The sequence below is a fragment of the Microtus pennsylvanicus genome, chromosome 6 (assembly GCF_037038515.1).
Source record: "Microtus pennsylvanicus isolate mMicPen1 chromosome 6, mMicPen1.hap1, whole genome shotgun sequence".
NCBI classification, from domain to species: Eukaryota; Metazoa; Chordata; class Mammalia; order Rodentia; family Cricetidae; genus Microtus; species Microtus pennsylvanicus.
This window is the reverse complement of record NC_134584.1, coordinates 15,340,158-15,363,244: the sequence shown is the minus strand read 5'-3', so window position 1 is coordinate 15,363,244 and position 23,087 is coordinate 15,340,158. Positions and strand designations below refer to the sequence as shown.

General features: G+C 43.6%; 1 protein-coding gene across 1 annotated transcript; it reads left to right on the top strand.

Annotated features, from left to right (window-relative positions):
- Positions 1-3,011: 3,011 nt before the first annotated feature.
- On the top strand, positions 3,012-13,726 carry Znf622 (zinc finger protein 622). The gene is made up of 6 exons (XM_075975821.1): positions 3,012-3,773; positions 5,394-5,642; positions 5,759-5,921; positions 8,789-8,901; positions 12,414-12,557; positions 13,468-13,726. Exons 1-6 carry the CDS (start codon positions 3,023-3,025, stop codon positions 13,593-13,595), a joined length of 1,548 nt encoding a protein of 515 aa, XP_075831936.1. The 5' UTR covers positions 3,012-3,022; the 3' UTR covers positions 13,596-13,726.
- Positions 13,727-23,087: the final 9,361 nt, after the last annotated feature.

Genomic DNA, 23,087 nt, shown 5'->3' with positions numbered 1-23,087 from the left:
AGATGCTAGCCTCATGGCTGAGGTACCAGCAAACCACAATCAAATATTCTGTAGCTGGACCTCCTGCCTGAAAGAGTCAGAGTTTGCAGTGGCAGGACAGCCCAGAAAGCTGGCATTTTAAAATGGCATGGTGTTTTTCCTGCTACGGCTGAAAACCAAAAAGTATGCAGTCAAGCCTTTCATCAACACCATTTAAGTATTTCATGGCAGGGCCTCTTAAAAGAGCTGCAAGGTTTTGCAGCTAAAGCTGAGTCAGGAAACCTCTTTTAAATGAGAGCACTTGCCTGGAGCAAGCAGAGCCCACCTGAGAAAGTGCTGCTATCAGTAAGCCATGCTTAACTCTATTCTTTTTTGTCTAGAATTACTTCCCAAACTCTCTCAGGCTTTATGTGGATGCAGTTGCCCCATGTTGGACACCAATTGTAGGGAGGGGCTTGCTGCTCATTCGGGCCACCCATGCGAAATAACCACACAGAAACTGTATTCATTAAAACACTGCTTGGCCCATTATCTCTAGTTTCTTATTGGCTAATTCTTGCATCTTAATTTAACCCATTTCTGTTAATTCGTATATCACCACGTGGCAGTGGCTTACCAGAAAAGATTCTAACTGGCATCTCTCTGAGGCGGAGGATCCATGGCTTCTCCTTGACTCTGCTTTCTTCCTCCTGGAATTCAGTTCTATCTTCTCTGCTACCTAAGTTCTGGCCTATCAGGCCAAGGCAGTTTCTTTATTCATTAACCAATACAAGCAACATATAGAAAGAAGGACCTCCTACACCACTTATCCACCTAGATATTATGATCGGTTGCTTTTATTTTATTGCAGCAAACCCAAAAGGCCTGAATAAAGACTAGACAGGACCACAAGCCTAACCTTTTTACTGCCTGTTCCTTTATGAGCAATACCATAACCTTTGATCTAAGAAATAAAAAACACTATAGTAATAATATCCTCCATCTCCATTCAGAAAGGAACAAGCATCCCATGGGCTAGCACAAAACAGGACACATCAAGTTGAGGCAGAACCAAGTTCCTCTCCTTACACTGAAGCGGAACCAGGTAATCCAGCACAGGGAACAAGTTACCAAAAGTCACCTAAGAGCCAGGGAGAAGCCTTACTAAGAGATCAAGCTACAGGATTGTCACACACGTGCAGAGGATCTAGGTCGGTCCCATGCAGGCTTCCTGACTGTTGGCCCAGCATCCATGAGCTCTTGCTCAGGTCAGCTGTCTCTGTGGGTTTCCCCCATCATGGCTCCCCTGGCTGGTACAATCCCTCCTCCCCTTCTTCTGCAAGACTCCCAGAGCTCAGCACAGTGTTTGCAAGACCGTACGTGTACTAGATGACTTAGTCTATTTCCTGTTGCTATAACAGAACTCCTGAGGCTGGGAAGTTTATAAATAAATATGTTTAGTTCTCAGTCCCAGAGGTCCAGGAGTAGGGAGGTGGCATCTACGAACTGCTGCTGATGGCTGAAATGATGCTCCACAGGTGGAAGAAAAGGAGAGGCGAAGGGGGATGTGTGTGGAAGATGGGTACCACATGGTGATGGGGGAGGCTCTCCAGCTTTCCACTGGCAACTCTTCTAGCAAACAATCTACTCCCAATTTCTTGACAAAAACACTAATCCACTCATGAAGGTGAAGTTCTCATGACTCAATTACCTCTTAAATTACCACTGACTTCCAACACTGTGACACTGAGGAACACTGTTTTAACACACAAATCATGAAGGGACACACCGTATCTAAATGATAGCAAGCAAATTAAGAACATCCTGATAAGGAGTGGCAAATAAATTCAGGTCCCATTGCTAGCATAGGAAAAGCCACATTGACTACAAAGCGTATTCTCTGACCTTCACTACAAAATTTAATGGAGGTACCAATGCTGTTTAAAGAGGCAAAGTCCATTGAGCAGCCAGTGGGTGGCGTCACACACCTTTAATCCCAGGACTCAACCTCGAGAGTCAATCTGTCTAAAAAGAGAAAGTGTGACTCCATCACTAGGGAGTCATGCGCCTTTAATTCCATCTTTAATTCCATCACTAGGGAGGAGGAGGCAGGAGTGATATGGGGGGGGGATCTAAGGTAGGAGAAGAGGAACTCATTGCAGTCTGTAGTCATATTGAGAACAGGATCGCCCCTTTGTCTGAACCTTGGTAGAGGTCAGAACTCTCTAGTGACTTGATTGCTTTGTTTTTATGATCTTCATCTTGAACCCAAATATCTGTCTCTGGGTTTTTATTATTCGTGCTCCACCATATATATGAGGTTATATAGACAAATCGAGTACATAAAATGGGGCGATTTCCAAACTGGCATGAATGGTGGCTGTTATACCCCCCGGGATCTCCAACGACGGAGCCTAAAAATGTCTAACGATATATGCATGTATGTATGTATGTATGTATATGTATCTTTAGCTTTTAGATACTGAAATAGTACTTCGATCATTAAAAGCAATTTCGAATAGTTTTACTTTTTGCATGGCTCCTTGGATTTAAATTTTCACACGTGGCTCGGGTTATATTTCTGTGTGACAGTGGCTAGCCTGTGCTTTTGGCACCCAGTAGGGAAAACTTTTCATGCAAGAGTTCGCCCTCGCTCTTTGCTGCAGAGGCGGAGGCTTGGGTCTGGACTCCAGGGCCAGGAGGCTCCGGAAGCTCCACGTCGCCGCCACGTTTGAGCTCCCGTTCCAGAAGCGCAGGAGACAATCCGGAGGGAACACACCGAGCGAGAGCCGCTGAGACCTCCCGGAGCCCAGAGCAGAGCCCACGCCCTCCTCCCTCTCCCACAGCTGTCACTTTACCCACGTCACAGCACAACTACGTCACCCTACCCAGCGCTCCTCACAATGACGCGGCAGCGGCAGCGGCTTCCGGGAAACGCCTCTGATTGACAGGGCGGACCGAGCACTAGAAACAAAGTGTCCCCTCTTCCGGGGCGTGTCTAGGGAAAGAGGCGGGACTTTCTGCCCAGCCGAGTGTACTTAGTGGGCTGGCCGGATGTTCCCCCATGAGATTCCGGAAGCCGGAACCTGGTGCAGCTTTGCGTGGCTGCAGGCGAGGTGGTGTCTTCGGACCTGGTGAGACCGAAGCGCTGCTCGGTGGGTTCTCGGCTAGGTCGTCTCCTGTCCCTCCCGGCCCCGCCATGGCGACGTACACCTGCATCACCTGCCGGGTGGCGTTCCGCGACGCGGAGATGCAGCGGGCGCACTACAAGACGGACTGGCACCGCTACAACCTGCGGCGCAAGGTGGCCGACATGGACCCGGTGACCGCCGAAGGCTTCCAGGAGCGGGTGCGGGCGCAGCGGGCGGTGGCGGAGGAGGAGAGCAAGGGCACGGCCACCTACTGCACCGTGTGCAGCAAGAAGTTCGCCACGTTCAAGGCCTACGAGAACCACCTCAAGTCGCGGCGGCACGTGGAGCTGGAGAAGAAGGCGGTGCGGGCGGTGAGCCGGCAAGTGGAGATGCTCAACCAGAAGAACCTGGAGAAGGGCCTGGGCGCCGACAGCGTGGGCAAGGATGCTATGAACGCGGCCATCCAGCAGGCCATTAAAGCCCAGCCCTCCACGTCCCCCAAGAAAGTGCCCTCCGTGCCCGCGGAAGGGTCCCCGAGGGCGGCGGGCCGGCGGGGCCCTCAGGATCGGGACCCCGCGGAGAAACCGCCCCGGCTGCAGTGGTTCGAGCAGCAGGCGAGGAAGTTAGCGAAGCAGCAGTGGGAGGAGAGTGAGCAGGAGGAAGAGGATGAGGACGAAGAGGAAGGTAATGGCCCCGTCTGGGTTGGGGTGAGGCACCGGGTCCCTGGAAACTTGCCGATGGAGATGGAGGGCTGGGGCCGTTTTAGGGATGTTGCCCCTCCAGGGGTTGAACTACGCTTGTCAGGGAGCCACACCCACCCAGGCCGTGCCCGCCCTTTCTACTGTGTTGCCACTGGGTCTCACTGTTCTCCAGGCTGGCCTTGACTTTCTAACCCCTTACTGCGGCCTTCGCGGGAGCTGGGATTATCTGCCCACGGCATCCTGCCTGGAGTTAAGGTTGCTAACCGATTTGTGTCTAAAATAGTTCAGCAGATGGGTTGGAGACCTCCGTTTTTATGGTTGCCCTCGACCTCACCTAACTTCGGATGACCTGAGGGGAAGAGTGTTTAATGATTGCTTAAACATCTTATTATGGGCGAGGCGAGCCTTACTTTTTATTTTTCATTCATATGAAGTTTTCTTTATGTGTTTTGAAGGAAATAGCACGTGTTTGTTGGAATTAAAAATGAGGGCTTTCATTAGGACATTGCAGAGTGATGAGCCAAAGGCTTTAAATGCCTCACTAGTCTGCACCTCCACAGGAAATGTTGTCGTTCTGCTTCCCTATTGTGGATTCGGGGCCCAGAATAAAAGGAGAGTTGCTTTATAAACGAGTGGCATACGGGTGAGGGTTCACACCTGTGCACACGGAAAGACAGGCTGTTGGCACACTGCTTTAGCAGTTGTCATTCTAGTGGCTTCTTAGGGTTTGGCACTTAGCATAATTGATTCAAACTGAGCCAGGGGGTTAAACTGCCAAGCAAGCCTGAAATGTGGGGGCTCCAGCCAGCAATCAAGGCTCTTTATGAAGTATTGATTCCGCCACCCCTCCAGCATCTGAATACTGGCAGAGTTTGGGTTAATGTCTCAGTCTGCTTATGCTTCTCTAGCAAAATATCTTAAGCCTGCTAATGTATAAGGAACACTAACATATGATGCCACACAGTCCTGGATGTCTCTAAGTCAAGAGTCTCGCTGCTGGCAGCTTGACTGTCTGCTGAGGGCCTGTTCCATGGACAGGGTATTTTTCTCAGACTTTGTCTACATGATGGGAAAGGCAGAGAGAGGTCTAGGTTGTGGACTCGTGGAGGACAAGCAAAGGATAGCTGGTTCACCTGAGTCCTTTTCTTAGGATATCAACCCGTTCGTGAGGGCTAATCGAGTTCCCACCGGTCACATTGGTGATTTAGTTGAATTTGGGAGGACACATACATTCACAAAATAGCAGCAGTTCATATATAACACAGTCACACATAGCATAATATACAGTCAAGTATTCCTGTGAAGTGGAAATGGTCGACACTGTTATTCAACCAATTCAGAATCCATTTATCTCTCTATCTCTATCAAGTACTGGGCTAGGTACTGTGAGGCATAGGAGCGAGTTAGAGAGAAAGATCAATGTTTGTTAGCATTCAAGCATGTCTTGAGGGTAAATAAGAGTCTAAAGTGAGGTCTTGAGAGAGAGTTTGGCTTCTGGGGGACAGGCAGGATTATAATAGGTCATGAATCATCATGGTGTCTTTGTGCTTACTTAAATATATTTTTAAAAGTAAATTTGTTTTTCAAAATGTCTGGCTTGAAGATTGGGAAGATATTGATTCAGATGATGGATTGGAATGTGAGAACCCTGGACTGGATGAAGAGGATGCAGAAGATACAGAAGCTGGGGAGAGCCCGCCCCCGAGTGCCATCCCAGTAACAGACTGCTTATTTTGTTCCCACCACTCAAGCTCCCTCATGAAGAATGTGGCTCATATGACTAAAATCCACAGCTTCTTTATTCCTGATATAGAATATCTTTCAGATCTGAAAGGACTCATTAAATATTTGGGTGAGTACAATCATTTTCTTTTGATGAAGAAATGTTTTTCAATTTGTGAGAATAGTGAGATTTAACCTGCTTTGGGAAGACTGACTTCTTAGTTTTCCCTTAAATTTTGTTACCAGGAGAGAAAGTCGGTGTTGGCAAGATTTGCTTGTGGTGCAATGAGAAAGGGAAATCCTTCTACTCCACAGAAGCTGTGCAGGCACACATGAATGACAAGAGCCACTGCAAGCTCTTCACAGATGGTGACGCGGCTTTGGAGTTCGCAGACTTCTATGACTTTAGGTAAGATGGAGTTTGTGAAGGAGTTGAAGTCGTATCTGTACTGAAGTGATAATGCGCAGTGTCTGCCCCTCCCCCTCTTGAAAATGAGCTGGGCTCATCGTGCAGCAAGCTGTGATGTCACACTCAACTTCTCCCAATGTATTCTTAACCACATTACACATTTTTCTGCTAACAAGCTCACTTGAACACTTCTAGAATCATCAGGATCTCTATCCCAAAGTGTCAATGACTTGGTTTTATTCTTTGTGATTAAGTGGTCAGAACTTTGATTTTATTAATTACCTTCTGAATGGACATACAAAAATTAGGTTTCTTGTTTTGGGCTCCTTAAGAGACTTTGAGTCAAAGACTGACTTTATGCCAGCTCCTGGCATTTGGTAGAAAGATCATTTCATAGGTAGTCAATTCTAACTGGAATCTTGAACAATTCATATATATGTAACGAGCATATTAGGTGAATAATTAGTTGCTTTTGTCAAAATTTCTGTGATATAGCATAGTGTATGTACAGGTATGTGTAAGTACCGTGCCAAGCAGCCACAGCCCAAGTGATACAGATGGTCAGAAAAATTTTAATCTTTTAGAACTTTTTTGTTCTCTCTTTCTGATTTTGTAGTTTGCAGTTGAAAGTGGCTGTTGGATAGCAAAATTAGAGGCCTTGGCACTGCAGAAGTCTTATTTGAGTTTCTGCTAGAGATAGAACGCATCCTCCCTAAGCAGTAGATAATATTTATTCCTCTCTAGTTTCCTACCAGACTGCAGTGTGTTTGACCTTTAGACTGATTGTCTAATTGGGAGTAGGCTAAGCAAACACCAGAGATAGTCAACTTGGTAACTGCCTTGAAGTCTAAACATTCTGATTTCTTTATATACATCTGCTTTTTGTACTTTTAGGCTCCTACTCAGTCTAGCAGATTTCAGTACCTTCTATGGCCTATGACTACCAATTTATATCTCTAACTTCAAACTTTGAAGCTCTATTGAACATTTGTATTGCATTCTGCTATGCAATCAAGCCTACTCTACCTTACATAAATGATAATTCTGTCCTTCCCAGTGTGCAAGCCAATAATTTTTCAGTCATTCTTGGTATTTTATCTTTATGTTTGCATTAATTCTTTAATCAGATCCTGTTTCATCTACCTTGAAGTTATCTTCAGTATGTGTGGCTATTTTTCATTTCCTCCACTGTCAGGGCTAGTTTGCCATCAGTTTTGTTGCCTTCCTGATCTTACTTTTCCTCCTCACCACCTTCTGTGTTAATATTCTCAAAGCTAGCGTGAGGGATCCTTTTATCATATTAAGTCAGATCAAGTGCTGCTCAAAATATTCCAAGGGCTTTTCTTCCTCCTGAAAGTAACAGCCAGAAGTTGATGGCCTACAGTGTCCCAGTGTTCTAACTCTAGCTATGCTTTTGCTGTTTGCATGCCTGTGTCTTTTTCTTTCTAATATATATCAGGTATGCGAATCTCAGAGTTTTTGCACTTCACTTTAGCTCAGAGAGTCCAGTGATTTGGGTTTTCATTTCCTGAAGGACTCTAATAAATTTCACCTTGCCATTGTGACCTTCCATGACTGTCTTTCATAAAACAGCAATGCCTACCTAATCATTTTTATCCCTTCTTCTTCTTTTTTTTTTGAAATATTTATTTATTTATTATGTATACAATATTCTGTATGTATGACTGCAGGCCAGAAGAGGGCACCAGACCCCACTACAGATGGTTGTGAGCCACCATGTGGTTGCTGGGAATTGAACTCAGGACCTTTGGAAGAGCAGGCAATGCTCTTAACCTCTGAGCCATCTCTCTAGCCCCCTCCCTTATTATTCTTATAGCCCTTACTACCTTTTCACACAATTTGTATTATTACTATTGTTCCTCTTGTTGATGGGATAACTCCTTCTGTTGCATTGTTACTATTTACCAGTGTGCTCCTAGCTGTTGCTAGGAGTTAAAGTTGATACTGATGCAAATGGTTAAAAAGTTTCCTGCCTAGGGATGGCTCAGGAGGAAAGCACTTGGCTGGCTTATTTAAGGTTCTGAGTTTGTTCCATAGTACTAACAATAGCAAACATCTCAACACAGAATAGTATGTTCTTTGTTTGAATGTCCTTTTTTTTTTTTTTGTGGACTTGGTGTGCTGTTTTGTCTCCAAAGTGATTAGCAGTATGAGCCTTGATAAACCAGCATTAAATAATATATTTATTCTATAAAACAAAAGTAGATAATGTGTTGTGGGTATAGACAGACATTGCTGTGCTTTGCTTTTATGTGGGTGCTCGGAATTGAACTCAGGTCTGGTTGCCTGGCTGGTGCTTTACCCATTGAGCCATCTCCCATCACTGTCTAGTCATTTTTCTCTGGGTAATTTAAATAGGAAAATTTGGATATATTTAGAAACAGATTCTAGAACTACACTGTCCAGTGTGGTAATTACTAGGTATATCTTGTGGCTACTTAAGTGAAATAAAAGATATTAAAAATTCAGTGCTTTCGTCAGACTATCTGCATTGAAAAAGTTCAGTACTTGAAAGCCTGCCTATCTAAAGCTAACATGTGAGACACGTGACTTTCTGCCATCACAGAGTTCTGTCCGGCCGCAGTCTTCTAGAACTTGTTTCTGTTGGGAATAACTTGTTGGCCAGTTCTGTGTTCATGTCTTCTGCATTTGCTAATCTTTCTAGAGAGAGGAAGACATCCTCTTGAGAGTCATTTGGTCACCTATGTTGCAGAGAAATTCTAACAGTAGTTTCATCCCTCAGTTCCTTAGTGGACTTTCCCTGGATGCTGGTGGTAGCCTTGTGGCGTTTGCAAATGCAGTTTGTTGAGTCAAGTCCATTCATTAGTGCTGTTTTACTGTTGTAGGAGTAGCTACCCAGACTACGAGGAGGGGCAGGACCCTGGTGAGATTGAGGAGCTGTCCTCAGAAAAGACCTTGGAATGTGATGATGAAACCATGGAGCTGATACTTCCTTCTGGTGAGTGTATTTGTCAGGAAGAAATAGCTTACTGCCGGTGTGCTGTGGAAGGCACGTGTCATCTTCAGTTACCTGCTGGACCGAGGGAAAAGAACTTGGACCTTAAAGTGGTTGGTTTTGTGTTCTCAAGTACTTATAAACTTTAAAAGTAGCTGCTTAGCTCCAAGTTGGCTGTCTCAATAAAACTGGATTGTGGTTTTCCTTGTTTCTTTTCAGGTTTAGAATATTTCCTTAATTTTATTTTTTAAAATGTAGACTTATAGATCACTCCCCCTCTCCCTTCTGTATATATGTATGTATGTCTTTTTCTTGTTTCTGGTCTTCTCTGTGTATACATGTGCGTGTAGAGGTCAGAGGTCAGTGTTGGGCATCTTCCTGAGTTGCTCTCCTCCTCATTACTTGGTAGTTTCTCACTAAACCTATATAGCTCATCATTTTTCCTAGGCTGAACTATGAGTTCCAGGAACGCACCCCTCCAGGCCAGGGTTACAGATGTGTGCCAAGATTCCCAACTTTTTACCTAGGTTCTGGGCACCTGAATTTTGGTCCTAATTATTTACATGACAAGCACCTTACCTACTAAGCCATCTATCTTTCTAGGCTTTCCTCTCAGGTTTTCTTTCTTCCTTCCTTCCTTCCTTCCTTCCTTCCTTCCTTCCTTCCTTCCTTCCTTCATTTCTTTCTTTTTTTTTTATGTTCTTTCCCCTCTTTGAACTGATTCCTATGGTACATGTGTTCTTACATAGCTCAGGCTTTCTGTCAGTTACTTTTGCATAGGTATGACCAAAAATATGGCTTAAACAGGAATTTATCTTGGTTCATGGTTTCAGAAAACTCAGTCCATGACCATTAACCCAAATGCATTTGGGTAAAAATATAATGGCTGTGGGACCATGTGGTAGAGGAGACTGTTTACCTCATAGCAAAGGGAATAGGGATACAGTAGTCTCCAGGGAGCAGGCTCCAGTGATCTGCTTCTGTCAATTAGGTCCTACCACCTTAAGTTTCTGGTTTCTTCACTCAAACTGAAGCAGGTTTCCACAATAGTTTGATATGTTGATATTTGAATAGCAGTGCTGGGTTGCCTATCTCTAGTAGTTGGAGAAGAGGCATGGAGGATGAATTCTACCTTCTTCCTTGGAAAGTAGGACTCAGTGTAGGAATTTATCCCAGGAATGAGAAGATGAAGAAGTCATGAATATGAGAAGCATCCACTGTTATTTATTATATAGAAAGGAAGAAGTGTGCAGTTAACTGGTAAGAATGGAGTCGCTGCAGAAGGAAGGCATGGTTTGAAATGAAAGAGAAGGAGTATAGAGATGTTAGTAATATGAACTGATACCTGGTGTTTACTGTGTACATAACACAGGCAGGCTTTACAGCAGGCCTGGAAATTCCATCCTCTTGTCTTCACATGGCATATGAAGCTGACCTGTGTTCAGGCTCCTTATCCAGGACCTCACACCAAGCCTTTCTCTGCTTTGTCCATTGCGTAGGGAGTTTTGCAGTAGCAGCACCCCCTTTGCCATGAAGGTATCTGGTGAAGCATTATATATGTTGAATCTTGCTTTCCTGTTTTGCTCTACCGAAGCAGCTAAACACATCTAATACAACAAGCTGTCATTAACTCAGACATAATAACCTTTAATGCCTAGAACAGAGAGAATGCCTTGAGGATAAAATTCTTAGATAGTCAGGAAGTTTTATTGTCATGTATTGTAGCCTATACAATACACAGTGGTCTGGGCTCATGGGAGCTCAAGAACTCTAGACAGACAGCTAGGAAGCCTGTATGGAACCAACCCAGGCCCTCTGTATATGTGTGACAGTTGATCTGTTTGTGGAAGCAGGGCCTGTACCTGGCACCTGAGCTGGCTTTTGGGAACCTAGTTCCCATGCCCAGCCTTGATGCAGGGGGAGGAGCTTGGTCTTGCCTTAGCTTGATGTGCCATGCTTTGTTGATGTCCATGGGAGGCCTGCGCCCTTCTGACCAGAGAACTGGAGAAGGATTGTGTAGGCAGAGGCTCCTTGCTCATTTCCTGGCCTCTGAGACAGTGAAAAAAGTACCCAGTAGAGGGCGCTCTGAGCATTTCTCTGGAAGACTGTGGAGAGGCACAGTTCCTTTTCCTTCATTACTTTTCAGTTCCTATGGAGGAAATTGGTGTGAAAGATACATTGATTTATTTGCCAACTGGCCAGATGAAACTAGTGTTGTATCTATAAGAAATGCACAATTAATTTTAGGATGTTAGAGTTGGAGATACTCTAATATCTAATATCAGTTGCATTGGCTGTTCAGCAGGAATGGATAGTTTCATAAGCAGTTGCATGATGGAAGCTGGATGGACAGAAGTTTTATAAGTCAGTCATAAATGTTGTTATTGGGCAACCATAGTGTTCTAAAGCTGATGTGTGCCTTCAGGTTGAGCTGCTCTTAGCACTTTATATGGTGTTAGTGCCAAGTTCTCACTGTAACCGATGGCAAAAGTAGCTCACTTCTCTTCTGCCAGCTCTTAGTAGTTGGAAGATACATTTGCAAATGTTGCTTATGAACATCATATTTATTTACTGTATACTAATTACCATTTTAGTTTTTATTCATTTAGGGATAAATATCCTTGCAAATCTGTACACCTGACTAGCATTGTAATCTGGAAATCTGAGTAAAAATGCTGAGATTTTCAGAGAGGACCTTCATTTAGATGTGAATCTTTTCCCATTAGATTCATCTCACATGGACATTCAGTGATTTTCCTGAGTTGAGGCACTAGGTGCAAACCAAGGTCTTATTAGGAAAATGCCAGAAGCATCAAGTAGCTGGCTTCAGAGAGATATCTTTTATCTGTCCATGCTGGCATCCAAAGACCATGAGAAACTAGTTCTTGTTGACCATGCTGGCCTCAACTCAGAGATCTGCCTGCCTCTGCCTCCCGAGTGCTGGAATTAAAGGCATGCGCCACCACCTGACCTGACTTCATTCGATTTCTTAAATAATCACAGGCTTTGAAGAGAATTTAGCTTTATCACTGGACGATACTTTGCTGTTGGTGGTCTGCCTCTGAATTTTGCCCTGTTCAGTAGCATTTCTGTCCTTCAGCCACTAGATGTCAGTAGCAGTCCAGCTGTAACAAGAAAGATGTCGCCAGTGGGTGTCGGATGTCCCTGTGGGGTAAAGTTTACTCCTGTTGGAGGAGCCCTGGAGTAATACACTGACCCAGAGAAAAGATGATTTTTTTTGTTCTGCTCTGTCTATGACTTGTAGACCTAATGTCGGGACTATTCCTGTTTGATCTTTTCAGGGAGTTTTTAGCCTTTATCTCTTATATTTTTTTTAATGCTGGTCTATTTTTTCTCCAGCAGATGAAGACTGCCCTAGGATTACTTCTGTTTTCCTACTAGGCTTCCTAAAGTTTTATGCCCTTGAAGATTTTTTTGGAAGCCTTTGGCTTATAGCTCTAACTTGAAAGAACTTCCCTGTTCAGGATTTGAATGTTTGCTCTTTTGAAAAACAGGTGCCAGAGTGGGTCATCGCTCCTTGATGAGATACTACAAACAACGATTTGGCTTGCCAAGAGCTGTGACAGTTGCTAGAAACCAGAAGGCTGTGGGCAGGGTACTCCAGCAATACCGAGCCCTGGGCTGGACAGGCAGCACAGGTACATTGATGATCCATGGCTTTCGTGGGCTTGGGTGACATGATATCATTTGCATCGTACTGGGTCTTCTCCAAGGGAAGCTTGACTTCTTAGCTCTGGAGCTTCTGTTACCATATGATACCTAGGGCAGTAAGTCCAAGACTTATATTCTTATATACATAATATTCCTGGCTTAGTAATTTGATATACATCATGTTTATAATAGTTTATCATGTATATAATAGTATATCATGTTTATAATAGTTATAAAAAGTATAACTTAGAAATCAGTACAAGTTGAAATTACCTGGAAGTAACACAGAAACAATATCTTAGTGGTTAATAGCTTGAACTGTGGAATCTAACGTGTAGTCACATGTTATAAACTTTTATATCGTGAGCATTATTAAAGATCAGTTTCTATCCATACAAGGGATATAATTGAGAGACTTGACTGTCCTCCTGCATGTGTGCTATAGTGCATGTACTACTTGTTGACAGCCCTCTTTGGCAGTTTTTCTAAATAGAAGATTAGAATGAGTAGAGCCGACAGCTGAAGTTATTAAGCTTTGAGACCACAGGGTGCCATCACTTAGCTCTTAGAATGTGCTGTACAAAGCTGTCTTTCTCCTCTTCTGAGAAATAACAGTCCAGGTGGAGGTGGTGGAGATAGGAGGACGGGCCCTCTGATGTGCTGGAAAGCTCTGGTGCCTAGAATCACTGCAGACTCACTGCTTACAAAGTTCTCACACACAGTTCTGGGCTCACGTAGACTTCCGGGCTCCGTTGCTTAGAGTCCCCCACATTGGCATGTCTTTAAATATAGAACTTGCTTACCCTAAGCCACTTTGGAAATTCTCTACAAAGATTTGACTTCTCTGGCAACCAGTGAGAGACCTTGCCTCATTTCTTACCCTCCTTCCAACCGCAGGAGCAGCTCTCATGCGTGAGCGGGACATGCAGTATGTTCAAAGGATGAAGTCAAAGTGGATGCTGAAGACGGGGATGAAGAACAATGCTACTAAGCAGATGCACTTCAGGGCTCAAGTGCGGTTCTGAGAGGCTGAGACCAGAGATGCATCTCTGACTGCACTTTCCTTCTTGTTCGAGGACCAGTGAAGCCAGATTGTGGAATTGATCTTTTGCTGCTACTTCATTTGTTCTGATCTAATAAAGTCAGAATCATGTCAGTCTTCAGATGTCATTTTTGAGCAGTTTAAAGCTTTTAAGTGGTGATGTGTTTGGTGGGTTCCAGGACCTGCATCACTGCCTGACAGGTGCTTTATCGCCTCAGTGTCCAGATGCTTTCGGCTGTCAGCATAGTGTGGGGACATGTATTTGTCTGCCCCGGAATTTTGCGTTTCCGAATAACTCACCACATCAACTCACGGGACCTAGGTCGGGGACTTTGCAGCTTACATGGGGCAAAATTGAATGTCACTCATGAATGTGTTTGGCTGAGGAAGTAGTCCATGTGTCTGGGCATGTAGATAAAAGTGTAGGGAAGAGAGAACATGTGAAGGGCTTGCAGTGAAGGGTTTTCAATTTCTAAGTAAGAACGAAGAATGCCAGCTTTTATGTAGTGTCTGTGAGTGCCTCACAGGTAAGTCTACGCGGAGGTTCTTAGTGTAGACACTAGGGATGCCTCGTCAGGAAAGCTAAGCTCAGTATCCATTGAGCTACTTTCGGGACTTTGGAAAGGTGATATATATAGTTCTTAATCTTTAAATTGTTTTGGGTGTTGTCTCAATCTTTTAATCTCACAGGTTGAGAGTGCTCAATAAACCAGTCAAAGTACCCATTCCATAGTAGGCTTCCCAGCAGTGGGTTAAAGTATGAAGTCTCCTTCAGTGTCAAAATGGCCGTACCAAGGTCAATGTCTTAGTGAGCACAGTACTCTGATGCAGTGACTAAGGATGCCAGGAAGCTGCAGTTGTCTGGACGGTTTGCTAAATGGCCTTTGCTGGCCTGTCTTATTTTGAAACTTAGGATACAGAATTGAATTTTGTGTTCCTCGGGGTACAAATTCACTATCATTTAAAGAGAGAAGGGAGCTATCTTGTTTGAGTTTTTTTCTCCATCTCGTCTAGCATCCTCCCCATTAGTAGTACTCAGTCTCTTGACATCTCTGACGGCTCTGAAATTTGTACCTTTGTAATGTGTTTCAGTGGGTTTTTTTTTTAATTTTTTTTAAATTTAATTTTTTTTATTAAAATTTTTTTTATTGAGAAAAAAAGAAAAAAAAACAAGTTTCCACCTCCTCCCAGCCTCCCATTTCCCTCCCCCTCCTCCCACCCTTCTCCCCCTCCTCCCACCCTTCTCCCCCTCCCCCTACTCTTTTCCCCCTCCCTCTCCAGTCCAAAGAGCAGTCAGGGTTTTCTGCCCTGTAGTAAGTCCTAGGTCCTCCCCACTCCGTCCATATCTAGGAAGGTGAACATCCAAACTGGCTACGCTCCCACAAAGCCAGCACACTATGTAGGATCAAAACCTCGTGCCATTGTCCTTTGCGTCTCATCAGCCCTCATTGTTCGCCATGTTCAGAGAGTCCGGTTTTATCCCATGCTTTTTCAGTCACAGTCCAGCTGGCCTTGGTGAGCTCCCAATTGATCAGCTCCACTGTCTCAGTGGGTGGGTGCACCCCTCGTGGTCCCGACTTCTTTGCTCATGTTCTCCCTCCTGCTCCTCATTGGGACCTTGGGAGCTCAGTCCAGTGCTCCAGTGTGGGTCTCTGTCTCTATCTCCATCCATCACCAGATGAAGGTTCTACGGTGATATGCAAGATATTCGTCAGTATTGTTATAGGATAGGGTCATTTCAGGTTCCCTATCCTCAGCTGCCCAAGGAACTAACTGGGGGCCTCCGCTTGGGCACCTGGGAGCCCCTCTAGGGTCAGGTCTCTTGCCAACCCTAAAGTGGCTCCCTTAACTAAGAATTGTGGTTCCGTGCTCCCCTGACCAATCTTCCTTTATCCCAATCCTCCTGTTTCCCCAAGGCCCCACCTCCTTCCCTTCTAACTTTTCTCTCCCCATCTTCCCTTACCCCCATCCCACCCCACCCCCAAGATCCCAATTTTCTCCCCGGCGATTCTGTCTACTTCCCTTAGCCAAGAGGATAACTATATGTTTTTCCTTGGGTTCACCTTCTTACTTAGCTTCTTTAGATTCACCTATTGTAGACTCCGTGACCCTTATTTATGGCTAGAAACCAATTATGAGTGAGTACATCCCATGTTCATCTTTTTGGGTCTGGGATACCTCACTCAGGATAGTGTTTTCTATTTCCATCCATTTGCATGCAAAATTCGAGAAGTCATTGTTTTTTACCGCAGCGTAGTACTCTAATGTGTATATATTCCATACTTTCTTCATCCATTCTTCCATTGAAGGGCATCTAGGTTGTTTCCAGGTTCTGTCTATTACAAATAATACTGCTATGAACATAGTTGAACAAATGCTTTTGTCATATGATAGGGCATCTCTTGGGTATATTCCCAAGAGTGGTATTGCTGGGTCCAGGGGTAGGTTGATTCCGAATTTCCTGAGAAACCGAAACACTGACTTCCACAGTGGTTGCACAAGATTGCATTCCCACCAGCAATGGATAAGGGTACCCCTTCCTCCACAGCCTCTCCAGCAAAGGTATTCATTGGTGTTTTTTATTTTAGCCATTCTGACAGGTGTAACATGATATCTCAAAGTTGTTTTGATTTGCATTTCCCTGATTGCTAAGGAAGTTGAGCATGACCTTAAGTGTCTTTTGGCCATTTGAAGTTCTTCTGTTGAGAATTCTCTGTTCAGTTCAGTGCCCCATTTTTTAATTGGGTTAATTAGCCTTTTAAAGTCTAGTTTCTTGAGTTCTCTATATATTTTGGAGATCAGACCTTTGTCTGTTGCGGGGTTGGTGAAGATCTTCTCCCAGTCAGTAGGTTGCCTTTGTGTCTTAGTGACAGTGTCCTTTGCTTTACAGAAGCTTCTCAGTTTTAGTAGGTCCCATTTATTCAATGTTGCCCTTAATGTCTGTGCTTCTGGGGTTATGTTTTCTCATACCAATCCCAGTCAATCCCAGTTCCCACTCCCTCCCCTCCCCTCCTGCTCCCTCCACCTTCCCTTCACCTCACCACCGCCCATCCAGTCCTCAGAGAGGATAAGGCTTTCCATGGGGAGTCAACAATGCCTAGCACATTACTTTGAGGCAGGACCAAGGTCCTCCCTGCTCTATCTAGGCTGAGCAAGGTATTCTTCCAAAAGAGCATGGGTTCCCAAATGCCAGTTCAAGTGACCCCACAGTCTGCTCCAGCCATGCAACTGTCACCCACATTCAGAGGGCCATGTTTGGTCCTATGTAGGTTCCCCAGTTGTCATTCTGGAGTCAGTGTGCTCTACTAGCTCAAGTCAGCTGTTTCAGTGGGTACCCTTGTAGGGATAAGTCCCGCCCCTTAGGGGGCGTGTTCGCCTCGGGCTAATGTCTGCCTATAAATTTGGCGAGCGTGCTCAGAGCTTCCTCTTCTACTCTCCTGGTCTCCGCGGGAACGGTGGTTCTGTAAGTCTATTTCTACATTAAAACTATATATATTTTTACAAACTGCCTGCATTCGTTTACGCCGCTACATTTTGGCGTCCAACGTCGGGCTATTTTGCCCTCGACTCAAGCGGGTAGCCCGCTAGCTAACACAGCACCCTCCTGGGTGCTGTTTTTCAGTTCGTGACTCCGGCCCCAGTGCCGAGTCCGAGACATACTCGGCCACACAGGCCCATTCTGCCTGCCTTGGCTAAGTTTTACAGCGGAACACCACTGCCTGAATTAGCTGAAGCTTAAGTACCTGCGGTTTTGCAACAAAAGCTGCCACAGCGGCAGATTTGGTCTGACACAAAGTGACTTGGCAGGGCAGTGGTGGCGCACGCTTTTGATACCAGCACTTGGGAGGCAAGGGCAGGCGGATCTCTGTGAGTTTGAGGCCGGCCAGGCAGGTAGCACACGCCTTTGATCCCAGCGCTTGGGAGGCAGAGGCAGACAGATCTCTGTGAGTTTGAGGCCTGCCAGGCAGTGGTAGCACACGCCTTTAATCCCAGCACTTGGGAAGCAGAGGCAGACGGATCTCTGTGAGTTTGAGGCCTGCCAGGCCGTGGTAGTGCACGCCTTTAATCCCAGCACTTGGGAGGCAGAGACAGGCGGATCTCTGTGAGTTCGAGGCCAGCCTGGTCTACAAGAGCTAGTTCTAGGACAGGCTCCAAAAACACAGAGACCAACAACTGGCAGGAACCGATCATTGCAGGTAAAAAATTTTTTTTTATTTTATAAATAAAATGTCTGAACACATTACTGTTCAAGAATTTAACAGTTTTTTTAATTGTACCATGTGGGAGATTTTACAAGAGGTGTCTATCACACCACCTCTATGGATCCTTCTGGGATTCGTAGTTTTCATTGGCACCAAATGGTTTGATAATAGAAATATGATAAAGTCTTTACGAGATGAATCCAGGATTCTTAAGGCAGAAATAGAACGCTTAAAAACAATTGAGAATGATAACAATCTTCTCAAGAATCAGTTTGAAGTTCTCCAGACTGATAACAATCTTCTCAAGAATCAGTTTGAAGTTCTCCAGACTGATAACAATCTTCTCAAGAATCAGTTTGAAGTTCTCCAGACTGATAACAATCTTCTCAAGAATCAGTTTGGAGTTCTCCAGACTGATAACAATCTTCTCGAGAATCGGTTTGAAGTTCTCCAGGCTGATAACAATCTTCTCAAGAATCAGTTTGAGGCTCTCCAGGCTGATGTTAAGGAGAAATTCATTACTATGGAAGAGGGAACAGCTGATCTGGATCGTAAGGTTCAGTCCCTCTCTGTAGGAACTGAAACATTAGTGGCTGATATTAAGGAGAAATTCATTACTATGGAAGAGGGAACAGCTGATTTGGACAATAAGATTCAGTCCCTTTCTGTAGGAAATGAAACATTAACTGAGAGAATCAAAACTGCTGAATGTGACAATCGGATTTTGTCTAAAGCTTATGACAATTTGATGGAAAGAGTGTCAATACAAGAAGGCACAGTTTATGCCATAAAAATTATGTCCAAAGATAAGATGTTATCTCTAACGGACAAACTTCATACTTTAGAATCCTCAATGAAGGCTTTGGAACATAATTCTGGACAGGAGATTCAGACATTGCAGAAGGCAATAGTGAATAGAATTGAAAAGATTGAGGAATTTCTGAATTCTGATGAAGAAGAGCAAAGGGTAGAAGGGCAAATTTTAACTACATCTGTGGGTAAATCTCTCCGGGACAATTTCCACAAAGCTCTACCGACAGCTCTACCTGCCTTTCCAGTAATAACAACAGAGAAGGTGGTTGGTTCCAGAAACCCTAGGGTCATCAAGGAGGATACATGGGAGCCTGTCCGTATGAATGACCTCAAGGAAATTAAACAGGCTGTCATGACTTTTGGGATGCAAGCCTCTTTTGTTAAAGAGATGCTAAGATCTTGGGCCACGACAAACAGAGCAACCCCCTTGGACTGGCTCCAGCTGAGCTCTGCAGTACTTGAGAGTGGACCGCAATTGAAATGGCAATGCTTATTCAGGCAAGAGGCTAGACTCTTAGAACAGCAGGAAAAAGCAAAGGGAATTGACATTTCCCTAGATAAATTTCTAGGTGAAGGGCTCTTTTCCGACCCTCAGGAACAAGCTAATTTGGATGAAAACACACTCTCCATGTGTACTACAGCAGCCTTAAGGGCTTGGGACAGGGTACAAGACCCAGGACAGAGAATAGAATCATTTGTCAGAGTTAAACAGGGTCAGAGAGAACCCTTTAGTGACTTTTTACAAAGATTAACTAAGGCTGTACAAATAGGGATATCTGACCCAGAAGCAAGACATATAATGATTGAGTCTTTGGCTTATGAAAATGCAAATGTGGAATGCAAAAGGATTTTGGGGCCTTTAAAGCTCAGATCAGCGCCTTTGGAAGAATGGGTCTTGCATACACTCAATGTTGATACATTTGATTATGGCACTGAAGCATGGGTAGAAGAAGCAATTTCCAATGGTAAAAGGAGACACCAGAATACCAAATGTTTTAATTGTGGCAAAATGGGTCATATGAAAAGGAATTGTAGACAACGGATTTTGAGAAATAATAATAATAATAATGCATCTTTCAGAAATAATAATAATAATGCATCTTCTAGAAATAACAGAAATAGGAGGACTCAGCCTTCAGGTTTATGTAGAAGATGTGGAAAAGGCAGACATTGGACGAATGAATGCAGGTCTACAAGAGATAGACAAGGCAACCTGATACAGTCGGGAAACGTGAGAGGGGGGGCCTCACAGGCCCCCATGGCAAACATGGTTCAGTCATATCCAGTTTCTGCAGAGAACGTGCCTCATCAGGACAATTAGGAAGCCCCATGCCTACTGTTACAAGCAATAATGATCAGAAAGATAAGTTACGTGTGTTTTGGCAAACTTCTATAAATGATCAAAGACCTAAACTGAGAGTGTGTGTAAATGGCATTTTTATTACTGGCCTGCTGGACACAGGTGCTGATGTAAGTATCATTACCCCAGAATCTTGGCATCCGTATTGGCCTCTTCAGAATGTAAATGTTCAGCTCCTGGGAATTGGAACCCTATCTCGAGTAAGGCAGAGCACGAGATGGGTTGAATGTATAGGGCCAGAGGGACAAATAGGAAAATTAAAGCCATATGTAGCCAATATCGCAATGAATTTATGGGGTCGTGACCTATTACAACAATGGAATACCGAAATTAACATTCCTGCTACTTCTAGAGCCTATAGTTCTGAGAATAATATTAAAAGATATTACAAACGGAGAAAACCAGCCATTCGGGCTGTACAAGAACAAGCAATTGATGTCCCTTCAGAGATACCAACAGCCTTGCCTCTAAAATGGTTGACTGAGAAACCAATATGGACAAAGCAATGGCCTTTAGCTGAGGAAAAGTTACAGGCTTTAGAACAGCTGGTACAAGAACAATTAGATGCTGGACATATAGAAGAATCTACCAGCCCTTGGAATTCTCCTGTATTTGTGGTTAAGAAAAAATCAGGTAAATGGAGAATGGTGACAGATCTCAGGGCCATCAACAAGGTTATTCAACCTATGGGCCCTCTGCAATCTGGAATTCCGTTGCCCTCTTTATTACCAAAAGGATGGCCTCTCATAGTTATTGATTTAAAGGATTGTTTTTTCACTATACCTTTGCAAAAAGAAGATAGAGAAAAATTTGCCTTCACAGTGCCTACTTATAACAATTCTCAACCTTCGAGGAGGTACCACTGGACCGTACTCCCCCAGGGTATGTTAAATAGCCCCTCCCTGTGCCAATATTTTGTGAACCAACCATTGCAAATAATACGCAAGAAATTTCCCAAATCTATAGTATACCATTACATGGACGACATCTTGTTATCCGATTCAAACATGGATACCTTGAACAGACTGTTTGAAGAAATAAAGATACTTTTACCTAAATGGGGATTGCAAATCGCTCCTGAAAAGATTCAGAAGGGAGATTCTGTTAATTATTTAGGTTATAAAATAGGTTTGCAAAAAATTAAGACACAAAAAGCACAAATTAGGAGAGATCGCCTACGGACTCTTAATGACTTTCAAAGACTGTTAGGAGACATTTCCAGTCTACGACCAGTTATTGGAATAACACCTGATCTAATAATTCATTTGAACAAAACCTTGGATGGTGATAAAGATTTAAACAGTTCCAGAGAATTAACAGCTGAAGCAGAAAAGGAACTGACAATGATTGAGGAAAAATTACAACAGGCACATGTGGACAGGGTGAATCCAGAGCTCGATTGTATTCTTGTCATACTACCATCAAAAATTTCTCCTACAGGAATTTTAATGCAGAGAGATGATATTATTTTGGAATGGATCTTTTTACCACATAAACCAAGTAAGAAACTGAAAACTTATGTGGAAAAAGTCTCTGAGTTAATTATAAAAGGCAAGCTGAGACTTCGTCAACTAGCAGGCATAGACCCAGCAGAAATTATAGTGCCCTTCACTGCTGATGAACTAAAGAAATTATGGGAAGATAATGAACCATGGCAAAGAGCTTGTGCTAATTTTTTGGGAGACATTAATAATAACTATCCAAAAAGCAAGCGGCTCAACTTCATAAAGAGAACTTCTTGGATTCTTCCTCGAATCGTCCGTGATGCTCCAATAACTGGAGCCCGTACATTCTATACTGACGCCAATAAATCAGGGAAGGCAGGTTACAAATCAGAAGACTTGGATAAGGTGGAACAAAGTCCGTATAATTCTGTCCAGAAGGCAGAATTATATGCCATTCTTATGGTGCTAAGGGATTTTAAAGAACCTATTAATATAGTTACAGATTCACAATACGCAGAAAGAGTTATTTTACATATTGAAACTGCTGAATTTATACCTGATGATACTGAACTAACCTCATTGTTTCTCCAGGTTCAAGATTTGATCAGGAACAGGCTTTGCCCTATGTACATAACACACATCCGATCCCATACGGGTCTGCCAGGTCCTCTAGCACAAGGTAATGCAGAAATTGATCAATTACTGATTGGTAGTGTGCTACAAGCCTCTGAATTTCATAAAAAACATCATGTTAATAGCAAAGGTTTGAAGAAAGAGTTTTCAATTACATGGCAACAAGCTAAGGAGATTGTAAAGAAATGCCCTACTTGCTCTTTCTATAACCAAACGCCACTGCCTGCAGGGGCTAATCCAAAGGGCACCCAAAGGAATGAAATCTGGCAGATGGATGTGTTCCACTTTGCAGAATTTGGCAAATTAAAATATGTTCATCACACCATTGACACTTATTCAGGCTTTCAGTGGGCAACTGCTTTAAGTTCAGAAAAAGCTGATTCAGTAATCACTCATTTATTAGAAGTCATGGCTATCATGGGTATACCTACACAAATAAAAACGGACAATGGTCCTGCTTATGTTTCTAGGAAAATGAAACAGTTTTTTGATTATTACAATATCAAGCATGTTACAGGTATACCATACAATCCTACAGGTCAAGCAGTCATAGAAAGATCAAATCGAACTATAAAAGATATGTTGAACAAACAGAAAGGGGTGGAAAACACCCCCAGAAATAGGCTACATAATGCTTTGTTAACCTTGAATTTTCTCAACGCTAATGAGAAGGGAACAACGGCTGCAGAAAGACATTGGATAATGGAAAAGTCTACTGAACTAAATCAACCAGTTTATTTCAAGGATGTGCTGACCTCACAATGGAAGCCAGGATATGTGCTACGTTGGGGAAGGGGTTTTGCTCTTATCTCCACAGGTGAGGAAAAATTGTGGATACCATCAAAATTAATAAAGGTTCGGTTTGAAGAAGAGAAGCCACTTGGAAAAGATAAATAACAATTCTTTCATAAGGATGGCGAACATACTGATGGTAAGAAATACAGATAGGTTTGGAGGCGGGGTTCTTTTCTTATCTCCACAGGAAAACACTCATCTTCAAAGAAATTAAGGAACCCTGAATA